Here is a 13,098-nt window from a genome sequence, read left to right on the forward strand (position 1 = left end):
AACTGGAGGTGGCATATACCATGGAAGTCATATAATTTGATCAATGAATAAACAGTTAAAAACTTGACACAGAATCGACCATAATAAATGAGCACGATATATCAATTCTTTTGTATTACATATAAAAATTCCCGCCAGCCCGTCTTTTGCTGAGGTTGCCCTCGTTTCCATAAAGACTGGTCTAGGGCTCATCCCTATCCTGCTCCTAGAACAACACTTATTCCATCCAACTCGCTCACTATGCTATGATATATGTTCTCCATATTCCTCCTTCATATTGGACGTCAAATATGCAAAGGAATGAAAAATGCCACCTCTAGTCCTAGCCAATACGCCTTTTCTTTTACCTAGATTCTATATACTACGCCACCCAAATCAATGCCACTAACAAGTGACTTGGTATCTCCCTATTTTTACCCCGTTTTCATCCTGTTAGGAGTCCAGCTGAGTCGTGACCCCGTGTGGCTTGAAGACCGCCTAGATCTGCTTTTGGGCCCTGCGGGTGTCAGCTGGTCGTCAACGGCCTCCGAATCATCCTCTGGCTGCGACGGGCTGCTGCTCTCTCTGTTGCCAATACGGGATGTGAGCGCGCTAAGCTTGTCTTTGAGATTGCTTGCACCGTTCTTCCTTCGTACCCCAGAATCGTGATTGCTCATGCTCGAGGCAGGTCGTTCGATGCCTGTCGGAATTCTTCTGAATCCGGGCCTGTGCTGTTGGGCGACAGGCACTGGAATGCTGCTGTGAGTGCTGGCGCTGTTTACACTGCTAGCATGGGAATTGCTTGGCGTTATTCCAAATGTCTGGCCCTGCTGGCCATACATGCTGTTGCTCATGCTGTGTATGCTGCTTTGTGGACTTGCGGTAGCTGGCCGCAAAAGCTCCGCGCCGTGATGATGCCTGTCGTTACGATGATGATCATCAATGGGGGTTGGCGGCGTCATCATTAGGAAAGCGGGCACATTAGGGCCAAGGGGAGCTTGAGGGCCATGGCCTGTGCCGCCGTTACGATGTGACCTTCGACTCTTGACACTCGAGCTTCGACTGCGCCGTCGCATAGTAGACCCTGGCCGTACACTACTGTGTGTGCTTCCGGCCCGAATACTTCTAGGAGGTGATCGGGAGAAGTCCACAGGAGATGAGCCATATAGACTGGAGTCGTCGCTGTCGTTCAGACTGCCCGGGTAGTGTTGAGAGCCACCCGAAGAGGACGGCGCAATGAGGACTGAACTGTTGGCCAATACCCGTAGCTTGTCTCGCTGTTCGGCATTGGGTCGATGTTTTGAAAATTTGTTCCCAATAAGTGCACCTGTATGTGAGATCAAGGCCTTCATAACCGCTTTCTTAAGAGCCAGGGCTAGATCGAGATTGGACCATGTCTTATTCTCCCACTCAATGCTGGGCATTCTGAAGACAAAGTCGTGCACATCCTCGATGTTGCGATTGTCTTTGCCACGATAGCTCAGGCAAAGTACCACAGAAGGCATTTTGATTGACGAAAATGTCATGTACTGACTGGCACGGGTCATCATCTTGGTAAGGTCGTCTGACTGCTGCTTCTCGTTGTGATGTTTCTTTCCGAGTCCGAAGCGTGACTTTTTATCGCCGTCCCTTGACTCGCGACCTTCCCTGGAAGAAAGACCTGTGGGAGCACGTACAAGGCCAACTCTTGGACCCATGTTAGATCGGAGAGACTCATGGGATGCCTTCTTAAGCATCGTCTTGGAAGTTCCAGGAGTACGGAAGAGGCGGAAAGAATGACCTTCATTGCCCGTATTGACACTCAAGGCCTTCCCAGGAGGCGCTTCAGCCTTGGTGTTGGATGTCAAAGTAGGTCTAAGTCGAAGCTCAAGAGAACCTGAGCCTGCTGAGAAAGACGACGAGGATGATTGTCGTGTGTACGAAGGTGTCAGGCCGTTGCCGTCTTCGTAATCCTCGTCCTCCTCTCCATCAGCCGTGACCTGCTTCAGCATGAACGGGGAGTCATTCTTGGTGCCGGCCGACTTTTCTCCATTGATACCAGGGAAAATATACTCAAAAAGTCGCTTACCAACTTCTCGCTCTAATTGCACCTTGATTGGGAACAAATTGACCTCGAAGCGGTCCATCACTGGAATGCCTGCTATAGCCTCCAACATGTACCAATACACTCGTATCATCTCCTTGTGCTCACCCTCCTGGGCATGCGGCTTCTCAGGGTCGATGTATGGTGCAATCATCTCAGGGTATGTGGCATCCGGTAACAGGTTGAGGCCAAGGACCTTACCAACACGAATGAGGTTTACATGAGAACCATCGGAGTTGTCTGTGCGGTCATACTCAAGATCCTTGAGCTGCAGCTCCACTAAGGGTTCATTGGAATCTTGCATGAGATGCCAAACAATGTCTCGAATGGTGATGTTCCACTTGAGAAGACCAGTGCTGTCATCCGAATTGACATCATACTTTCTTTGCGACGAGGTAATGGCCTTCATCATGAAGAACAATTCGTCCTCACAAGCTGCCAGATCCTTCTCGAGGTGCATTCTGTCTTGCCAGCCCTTCTTATCGAGATGTTTTGCATAGATCTGGAAATGGTCCTTGATCTCCTCCATCTGCCTGATGCGTTGTTGCAGCTTCTGAACCATAGCCGGAGCACCACTTAAGTCGCTGAAGTCCGAGGCGAGGATGATCTTTTCCAAACGCTCACTACGCGTCTTCTCCATCGGTTCGTTGTACATGAGGAGATCAAGTACAATGACGTATAGTGCATAGTACTGCGATGAATTGCAGAGAGCTCTTGCGGTTGGGAACTCGACCCAAAGATTGTCCATGCGGTTTTCCATATTGACTTGAGAAGCGTTTTCGTTTCCGTCCGTATTCACCTCATCGTTGTACTTCAGGCGCAAGGTATTGAACTTATCATACCGAACCATGGCCGAAGTTTTCTGGACGACGCGCTTGAAACCGAAAGGATCCGCCTGGAAGTCAAAGACCACCTCGATAGGAACCCATGGAGGCCAAGCGGAACCGCTTGGTGCGCCATACTTGCTTCCAACATACATCGACACAAGGCTGGTTTGGAACCACTTGCGATGTGTGACAAAGAATTGGACGCTATCCATATTGACCAAGAACCGGCGCTGAACGAGACCACTGACATTGTCTGAGATTCTCTCCTTCTCCATGACTTCCATAACCTTCAGCTCCATACCCTTAGCAGTTGCAAGCACCACATTTTTTTTGTTCTTGTCGCTCTGGAGTTGGATTTGCGGAGCAATGATTCGAATGTGATAGCTACTTTGGGGAGTGAATTCTTCGGCAATTCCAGTCACCAGATCTTCAATCGATCCATCAACAACACCCTCGGCGTTGGTGCCCCAGGTAGCCGACGTAAACTTGCGACCGTCATTGAGAATGCGTTTAATGCGCTCTTCGATATCCAGAGGTGTTTCGTCATCATGAACGCTAGATGCGCGAGAACTCCTTCTGCCACCTTGGCGACTGTGTGTTGATTTGGCCTTGCCTGGCTTGTTGTTTGACTTGGCTTTGTTCTGCTCCTCGACAATGTCAAGGATAAACTTGATAGCCGGCCGCGAAAGGTAGTAGGTGAAACCACGTCTTTGGCTGTTTTGATGAAGGTATCGAAGGACGATATTTCGCAGGGTGTTGTTCCACTTGAGTTGCAAGTTGTGGATAACAAAGCGATTGTTGAACTCGCTTTCGAACTCGCTGGTGGCTGGGATTTCCATGGTCTCATCCTGGAAAGGGATGGAAGACTCGCCTGATTGCTTGCGGCCGTCATTGCTGCTCCTATTGGTACTTGACGGAGCACGAATCTTGGCCTGGTTCAGCATCGACTCAAGGAATTCCTTCTTCTCTTGCAGCACGTCGGTATGTTTCTGGAAAGCCTTGAATTCTTCCACGGCAACTCGATCCTTTGCATCGCATTTGATAACCCTCAACTCCGCTTCGCCCATCTCACGATCATGAGATTCCATTTGCCTACCCAGCTGGTCAAGGCGATCCTTAATAAGCTGGCCCTGGATTCGACGGGGATCGTCATCGTGTCTCATCACACAGAAATGTGTGGGTTCGCTTCCAAAAGGACTAGTTCGTGTTGGGTCTCCAGCAATAACACCACCAATATCTGTTTGTCGGAAATATGTCAGGCGAGGGGCGTATGCCAGGGGTAAGATCTTGGTGTCAGGGTGAGGCTCCGTGGGTGTTATCCAGTCAAGCTCGACAAAATCATCCATATCGATCCAACTGAAGTCATTGTCCGGAATAGTAAACCGAGACAAGTCAGGCTTCTCGTCAGATTCGCTCATCAATGTTGCGATAGATCCTTTCTTAATAGCCTCTGTGGTAGTTCCCTTCAAGCTTGCTGACACTGCTCGAACATCGGCGCTAACGAGGTCGAGCTGGGCTGCATGAATCTTGATACCTGACGTTTTACTGGTATCGTCACCGTGTTTGCCTTTGCCAAGGGTATTAAACTCTTCTCGGCGTTGATGAAGGTCAAGTGAAAAGCTGTCAAATCGCACCTTCAAACCAGTTGCAGAGACTGCATTTTCAGAATGATCTTCGACATCCTTGTGCTTGTAGATGTGACTGAGGAAAAGTGGCGCGAGCAAAATGTTGTACTTAACAGTTGCAAGATGTCGGCCAAATTTCTTGCTGTTCTTCTCACGGCCAGGGAAGAGACTACCTTGACGAATTGGCAATGACAGCGGCTGTCCGAACAAGCCCCACCAATTGAAGAAGTGGGTGAAGAAACGAGGGGTGAGATGGATAGTGTTGTAGCTTCGGGACGGCTCTGGAGTATCTGACAGCCAGTCACGATCAGCTGGTGCATGGATCGCAATAGAAAGATGGATGTGTCGGCTTCGAAAACCACGCATTGCGTCGTATGGAAGACCATTCGCATCAGGTTTAGCGAAGTGCGGATTTTTGAGGACGATGTCATAATGAGGGCGAAACTCAAAGCTTCTCTGGCCGTCCTCAATAGCTCGTTCGAATATGAGGCCAGCCATGACCTTGACCTTGCCTGACAGCTTCATGACAACCTTCTTAAAGCTCGCCTCGGATTTGTAGTTGTCTTCAGGCAGGTAACCTTCAGCATCGTAAAGTCGCCGGGCCTGGTCTCGAACTTCATGGCTATAATCAGGCACTGCGAGGATGTACTCGCCACTTTCGACTGAGATGAATCGTTTGGGGTCGTCGTCGGCGTTTATGTTCCATCTGATGTCATTTCGCCAGCACATGAGGAAACCGGCTCCATTGCCAGTCATTGCATACGGATCGCGTGTACCCTTGAGAGCCAGATGAACATCTCCATCCCCCTTCCAAGACATGTGTATCCTGGAGTGGAAGTTAAGTCGCAGTTTGTCCCAGAAACCGACACGTTCTGATAGATCGAATTGAGGTTTGGTAAACGATTCAATTACCATCATCATGTCCTGGATGGCAGGCTGGTAACAAGGACCCCAGGTGATCCGCGTAGGAAGAGCACTATTGACATCCATGTAAACATCTGAGTAAGACTTGACGGGCCCTATTGTACGCCTGACTTCGATGGCAAAACTGCCTTCATTTGAGGAACCTGGAAGCGAGCTCCTTGGTGGGACAACATTGACTCGAACCCTCCGCGTCGACTCAATACCCCTGAACTCCTCGGCGACGACGAAATTTGCCTTCAATGACACAGCTTGGATTTTTGCAGATTGTCCATATTTCATCGGTGGAATATGCACCAAAGGCAATGGGTAATCTCGTAGCGTCACCTTAGCCTCGCCCATGGCAATACTGAGATGCATTGGCACCAGTAAGCTATACTGCGTATCCTTTGGCATCCCTTTACCGATCTTATGAAGGAAGTCTGGAAGATCTTTTATGGGGAATGTAGGCTTGTCGATCATAAAGTGCAAGTCACTGATGACGGCGGCCATGAGCGCTGGTCTTGGGGGTACCTCCAGTAGATTTTCGGAGTCTTCCAGGTCTTCGGGGATTTGGTTGGCACCCCAGAACTGGCCCCGAGACTCTTTCATGCTGTCTTGAGACATCTGGTAAGCGCGATCAATCCGCTTCTTCCAGCTCTGGGCATTGAACATATCCAGATGGCTTCGGGCATAGTGTTCAGTAACCTTTGAAACACCGTTGACACGGAGGGATTCGATGTTGGGGTTGTATCGTGGAATTCTTCCATGTTGGGAGTTTGGTCGTGCATCTCTTCCTTCTTCGAAAGCGTCTGCACTCCGACTTCTGCTGCTTGGTCTATCGCCCATTTCAGGCCGTCCTCTGGGAAAGGTTGATCGAGATCGGAATTTGCTGCTGCCTCTTCTTATCTCCTCTTCGCGAACTCTCTTAAGCTTAACCTTGAAGGCATTTTCTCGAGCAAGTCGCTGTGTTTGTTCAACGAGGCCAGTGCGGTAAATCATGCCTAGTTTCCACTCAAATCCGCCATCTTCAAGCTCGAATAAAAAGTTTCGTGTGCGTACTGACACCTTGGGTACCGACTTTGGCCCTTCGGGCTTCTTCTCGAGGATATACTCATTGGTGCCCGTCTTGAAGCGATGGTGGAGCTGCTGAACTGCTTTAATCACATTGACGAAGTTGTCACTCACGCGGCTGACGATGACCTCGTGCGGAACAGCGATACGAACGGCCTCAGTCACAATGTCCACCATTTTCTCGTCAACAACACCCCCATAAGCTGTCTTTCGACGAGATTCTCGGAAATCAAGGCGTCCTGACTTAATGCTGACTAACCTCGCCCAAACGTTGCGCATGCGTGGTGGCTCTGTATAAAGTCGTACAAGCTTTGCTGCAATGTAGGGCGTAGACCATCTCTGGCGGCCTAACTCTAAACCATACATATGTAGCATCATGGCTGGATCGTGAGGCATGTCGGCCTTCAGCTGCACAAGCGCTGCCTTGAAATCGAGAGTAACCAATTCTGGTGTGATAGTGGACGAGCCAGGATCGAAATCAGGAGTTCCTGGAGGCGCCAGTCGGTTGGCGGTAGGAATGATATCAACATAGCTTCCATGTTGTTTCGTTCGCGGAATGTCACGTCCGCTTTGCATGAAAGCTTTGCGTAATGTCATGACAGCAACCCCAATGGCGTAATGCCGATAGAGGGAGTACTTAGCACGGATCGAACGGACACCAACTTGTATATTAAAGGTTGGACCACTGGCATCACTTGCCGCGCTGAGAGAAAGCTCAAGTCTTGGTACACTCAGGAAGGGTTCTGGCTCGAGTGTATCAACGGCATCCATAATCTGTGCCTCGATTCCACTGGCAAAGAGTGTAAGCTTTCGCCCATCACCAATGTTCTGCGGTTTCTTTTTGGGCCGTGGAGAGCTCGAAGGAGGAGTCCACTCCGAGTCGGACTGACTGATAGAACGACTGTTGGCGCGTCTCCTGGAAGCCCGGCGTTGAAGTCCGTCAAGTCGGTGGGCACGGTATTCGGTGGAGACAGTATCCCAATGGAGGAATACTCCACGAGTATCATCTGAGATCTCCTCGTCAATGCCTGCGATCTCCACGTTGAAATCCGACGCATCAAACTGTGCTCTCAATAGCCAGTTGGGCATAGATCGTAAGAAGTTCTGGCCACCCCTGGATCGTGAAACCGTGCCTTTTTCTGGTTCCACATCGATGCGCAACTCCTGAACTATTTGACGAAGTCCATCGATAATCTCGGGTCTGACCATACTGATGGAGGCAGACTGAAGGTTACCAGATACATCAACGTAAACATCTGGTCGAGCGCCTAAGTGTAGTTTCATGTCGAGTGACTCTGTGGTAATCAAGTTAAACCGCTCACCATTATTGGTCTGGTAGTAAAGATCGTGCGATTGAAGTCTGAAGGAGCCATCAAGGGAATAATGCATATCTGCCATAAGGCTATGCGAAGATTCAATGTCGAGTGAGATCGAGGAGATAGAGGAAATGATGAGATCGAAATCATCTGGATCCTCGGCTTTTTGCAAAGGCTGTAGCTTTATACGAACTACAGGTTCGTGCATAGAGAACTTGTAATTCGCTTTGGGTAGTAAGCGCGAGATCAGATGGTGGTTATCATTCTGCGCTCTTGGTGCTCTAGGTTTCGACTTGAATAAGGCGATAAGGAGCGGCAAATGGTGAGGGTCGAGATCTACCGAAGGCGACGTAACGACAGAGTTCGCAAACATGATGTTGGCGTTTCTCTCGTCCACAGTACTGGCCCGCAGAACTTCAACGGTCTTAGAGAGTAGCGTTGTCTTGATCGTCGTCGTGGCCATCGGGACGTATAGAAGGCGTTCAGGTTGACCATGTCCATCATCCAAGCCAACAGATATAGACAGAGCAGCAGCCAATGCCTCGTGCGCAATGGCCTCGGCGGGGAAATACATCCTGTGCGCTGGCGACTTGGAGTCTAGCCTGTGAAGATCTATTCCAACCTCTTTCATAGCTGCGTTCAGCTGGATTGGGGTAGACCCAGGCTTGATAGACTGGACCTTCTTGCTCATACCCAGGAAGCTCACAGCAAATTGAATCTCTTTGATGCCGCGTAGGATAGAACTGAAAAACTCTTTGGAATCGGAAACTGTCCTCATCAAGTCATCGTTCGTTGTTCCAGGTTCATCGATTTCCTGTGCTACCTTGCCCAAGAAGATATCCACGGGCTCCTCCTCTACCCCGGGAGTTTTGACCTCAGCTCTCCTTTGCTTGAGTCGACTCATGCACGTTTGCAGATCATCGAATGGAATATGTAGTCGACCCATCTTGATAGCCACGGCAGCTTCGCGCAAGCCATCCATGGACTTGTATAGATGTCCATGAACGTTGATAAACAATTGGTCAAGAACTTCCATGGATTCACTTCCATCAGCAGTGAACAAGACGCTACGCAACGAGACAGTCCATTCCGCTTGTTGGTCCTTGCCATGGCGATCAGCTAGACGGGCGAAAAAGCGTACACGATCGACCATCTTTCGGCGCGTATCGACCGCGAGAGTGAAGCTTCCAACCTGGACATTTCCCACATCCACGATATTCACTGCTGAGTTTGTCGCGACCACGTCGACCAGCTTGAGCCAGCTGATATTCCTATGCAACCGTTTGATCTTTTCTTTGATATTTGTAAGTTTCTTCCATGTTTCGCTGCGGACAACCGTGCTTGTAGCTCGTCGCGGTAGCTGTGGTTGCTGCCGGGCAGTAGTTTTAGAGTCCGGTTTCTTATCCTTCGACGTTTCGGCATCGCTGTCCTCGGGGCCTACGTCGACCTGCTTGTTTCCTTCCAACTCGTTGATATCCAATGTTACGACGAGCTCGCTCAGAACAACACTGAGCCATGTTGGCTGCGCGAAGGTTGGTCGATGAACGTGGAGCCCTAGGCCCCTAATCTCTATCCTACATCCATCTCGAGGTGTATATGCTAGTCGGCGCAAGGAGAAGTAGCCAATTCTTTGAATAGAGATACCGGTAATGATTCGAAAGATGGCTAGGAGGACGAAGGACGATAGATATAAGAGGACTAGACAGCCGAAGACGAAGGTCGGGTTGAGGAGAGCCATGTTGCGAAGGCCCCCACGAGCCTCTCCCACCAAGTCAACTGCGAAGAGACAAGGAATTAGCTACGAGCGGTGTAAGGTGGCGTGGTATCGCAACTTACGTTTCCTGCTTGTGGAAGAGATATCATGCCTTCACTTTGTATGCACCCGATTAATAGGCGGGCTATGCCATCGCCGCGGGCTTTTGACGAATTAGGTGTCGTTATTGCCGGATTTTGAGTTCCTTGCTGGTACTCCCGTGAGGCTTGACCGAACAGCAACGCGTAAAAGGATGCGCTGTGAGTAGAACGTTGAAAGGTTCAAGTATATATCCTCGCGTCCGGGGCAGGGATGGTTGGCGGAGAGCAGAGCGGAAAGTAAATTCAAAGCTGACTTATGTATTTATCGGGATCGACGGAAAGTATATCGAAACGCGATGCTCTAAGGGGATTCGGGGGAGATTTGTGACGTCAAGGGGGTCTGGATCCACGAGGATCGTAGGTTATTAGGAAAAGGAGTGTTACTCTGCTGCAGGAGTACAAGGCAGGGACGGATGCGAAAAACGGCGATTCCCTTGAAATCGTAACTTTTGGCGGGGGATATGCAAAGTTATTAGGTAGTAGGTAGGTAGGTTTTGAAAGGAAAGGAACGGCTATGGTCCGAGATACGTAGCGTTGAAGATGGACGGATATTGGATGGCGATGGACTAGATTGGTCGCTTAGACTCATGCGTCCGTCTTTGAACGAACTGCTTACATGGAACCCACGAAGCGATAACGAGTACGTACTGCTACCAACTACTGCATGCACCCAAGCTCAGGTTGGATAGATTCGAGAAGGCCTCCACTCAGAGGACTCCAAGCTGAAGCCACGAGCCTCACTTCGTTAGATCAGTTAGGGCAGAAGCACGGGCCTAGCTCATTAGCAGGGAACAAACGACGTCTGCTAGTAGCTATAGTAGGTAGTAATTAAGACATTTTATTTGTTGATGATCACCAATCTCAACAACTCCGCAGTGTTACGACTGTCGACATTAAAGGAGATATTACTTGATTACCAACTCTCATGAGACATTAAAAATGCATCCATCTCCCTTTGCGGCACCGGGTAATGCACCATGCTAAGGATCTCCATACCAGCCTTATCAACAACCGTCTGAGCCGATCTTCCGTTTGAACCGCGTGTACTCTGCTGTACCACATACGAGCGTTAGAATTTTCCCGTGCCTTATCGACAAATCACGACAGTGCTTTCTTTGTCATTGGTTACCCATTCTTCCAGTCAAAGTGCGGGGAATGCATGTCTCTTCGAGTTCCGTGGAGGATCGGACATTCATCTCCTTCAACGTTTTGTAATTGTTTTTATTTAAAGTTTCTCGTAGATATACATACGTACGCAATAAATTTCTCTTATGTGATTTAACCGCACAAGTCATTTTGCTGCACTGACATACTCGTTTGCAGCAAAGTTTCGAGTCTATCTGCAACGTTGTTAGAGTTACCCCGTACTTCGAACTCGGACCGCGTTATCAGACATGCACACATCCCAGAATGCTTTTACTGTAGCAATGGTAGCTTCGTTATCCTAGCGCCACCAAAACGTGCGCACCGCCAGGCATGAATCTCGACAGTCAGGTACAAGAAACAACATCTGACGCTGCCAAGTCACACAGCCTGTCGCTCCGTTGTTCCCCAGGGGAATTGTTGTTTCGTCTACCACAGATTTCGACTTAGTTCCTTCAAGCTGCGTCATTCTTGCTTCATTCCGCTGTGGCAGTGATCCAAGTCGTAATACAGTGGCGTGTCATAGCAGTGTCGTATCATCCCTCATCCCTCCCTAGCAGTTACTCGGTAACAATACTCGTTACGAGGTTGCATCGAACAGTGAAAGTTACTGTGTTATGCGTTGTCAGTCTGAGGGAGTCAAGATTAGTGAAGAATACAAACACGCGAAACTCGTGGTTTGCTCCCTCCAGCTTCTACAATTGATGTCTGGCATGTCAAGGCTCTGAAACAACAGAAATTCCACTGATGTTTGATTAGTCCATGGTTTCACTCAACAATTATCCGCATACCTTGTCAAGGAAGCCGATTAGCATGTTCTGCATCTTGCTAGCTGACTGCATGCCGCTTTCTGACAGTCGCTAGTCCTTTCAGGCCAGCAAGCAGAGGATGGGATTCAACAAGCCACGACAAAATCGGAGGGAATTGAATCAACTTAAACATGAGTATTATTATGTTGATGAGCCTTTGAGTTCTTCTTCTTCGGCCTGCTTTTTTAATTCAGCGATGCGATCATCAATAAGTGCAATATCAGCGTCTATCCTCAGCATCTTTTCTGACATCATATCCCTATACTCCTGATCCGTAAGCTTCTTAAGGGGAGACCATCGGCTCCAAAATGATTCTTTCTCGTCGTGAACCTTCGGTTTTCGAGTTGCCATTCTGTTTGCAATCATTTGGCCACCAGCTCCCACTATCGTGAAGACAAACATAGCGGGGAGAATGTTTTTCGGCCCTCCTGGTCACAGGGTCAGTAAGAGTAAAACCGCGACAGTGTGGTATGACTTACTGATCAAGCCACCCACCGAACCAGCTGCTGTGCCAGCTATTGCGCTGGCAATTGTCTTGTCGCCTTTCCTTAGTTTTTCTTCACCGCCCCATCCCTTAACAATAATACTCCTGGTGACTTGAGAGGTCAGTCCGATGGTAAATGTATGGTTTTAGTGAGAGCTTACACCAGAAGCTTGTTCCCAAAGTAAACCATTGGAATCCAGAAACTGTCCCCCAGATTATTGGATTTGCCTCTTGGAAGATTGAGCCTCCAACACCTGCCAAAACACCTACAGTCCCTGCTTGATGTCAATATGGGGTGTGCGAGGACGCATGAAGCAGCTTACCGGCGTAACCACCGAATTTCAATGGAGGTACCACGAGGTCAACAACCTCGGGAGAAAACAAACCACGAGAGGACTGCCGTTGGCGTACAGAAACCATTTGATTTCTATCGTTGGCCATGATGGCTGTGTCTGAGGCTGGATATGGAGGAGGCGGGCGAGGAGGAGGAGAGAATGGATGTTGGTTACTTCAAATGTGGCATATAATTACAATATTAAGAAGAAAAAAGAATAATGTTACATGGCTCGCTTCGCCGGCTGTTTGTCGAACTTGACTGTGAGGTTGATAAGGCTCTCACTGCATCTGAATCTCAAGTTTTCCTAAGCAGGCAAAGGTCAATCGTAGAGAGCCACCATAAAGTTGGGGATGAAAACCCGTGACATGACATGGGCCGTGGGCCAATTGGGTGGGCTTGAATCGGCACACATAAAAAATGTCTGTGAGGGTCGAGCTGGTATACTTTTTGGGGGGAGTTTGGCTCGTGAAAGGCAAGACATAGTTGAGATGAATATGAACCAATGTGATAACATGCAATGAATTATCCAATTTAGTAAGGACATGAGGGGAATAGCAATTAATAAAAGGCTATTCCATTAATACTGGTTGGCCATGTGTGGAAATTATGAGTCGTCTTGATCTTTACCAATGCATGTAATTGTATGTGCCGCATAAAATACCGTATG

General features: G+C 48.9%; 2 protein-coding genes across 2 annotated transcripts; both read right to left on the reverse strand.

The window, feature by feature from the left end:
- Positions 1-413: 413 nt before the first annotated feature.
- On the reverse strand, positions 414-9,542 carry FPRO_08419 (uncharacterized protein; the record flags this gene model as incomplete). The annotated part of the gene is made up of 1 exon (XM_031222085.1): positions 414-9,542. The coding sequence occupies one exon, from the start codon at positions 9,540-9,542 to the stop codon at positions 414-416; it is 9,129 nt and encodes a 3,042-aa protein (XP_031087579.1).
- Positions 9,543-11,751: 2,209 nt separating this feature from the next.
- Positions 11,752-12,535, reverse strand: FPRO_08420 (uncharacterized protein; the record flags this gene model as incomplete). The annotated part of the gene is made up of 4 exons (XM_031222086.1): positions 11,752-12,038; positions 12,090-12,206; positions 12,256-12,369; positions 12,418-12,535. The coding sequence occupies 4 exons, from the start codon at positions 12,533-12,535 to the stop codon at positions 11,752-11,754; spliced, it is 636 nt and encodes a 211-aa protein (XP_031087580.1).
- Positions 12,536-13,098: the final 563 nt, after the last annotated feature.

Source organism: Fusarium proliferatum (genome assembly GCF_900067095.1).
Source record: "Fusarium proliferatum ET1 genome assembly, contig: FPRO_scaffold011, whole genome shotgun sequence".
Taxonomy (NCBI): Eukaryota; Fungi; Ascomycota; class Sordariomycetes; order Hypocreales; family Nectriaceae; genus Fusarium; species Fusarium proliferatum.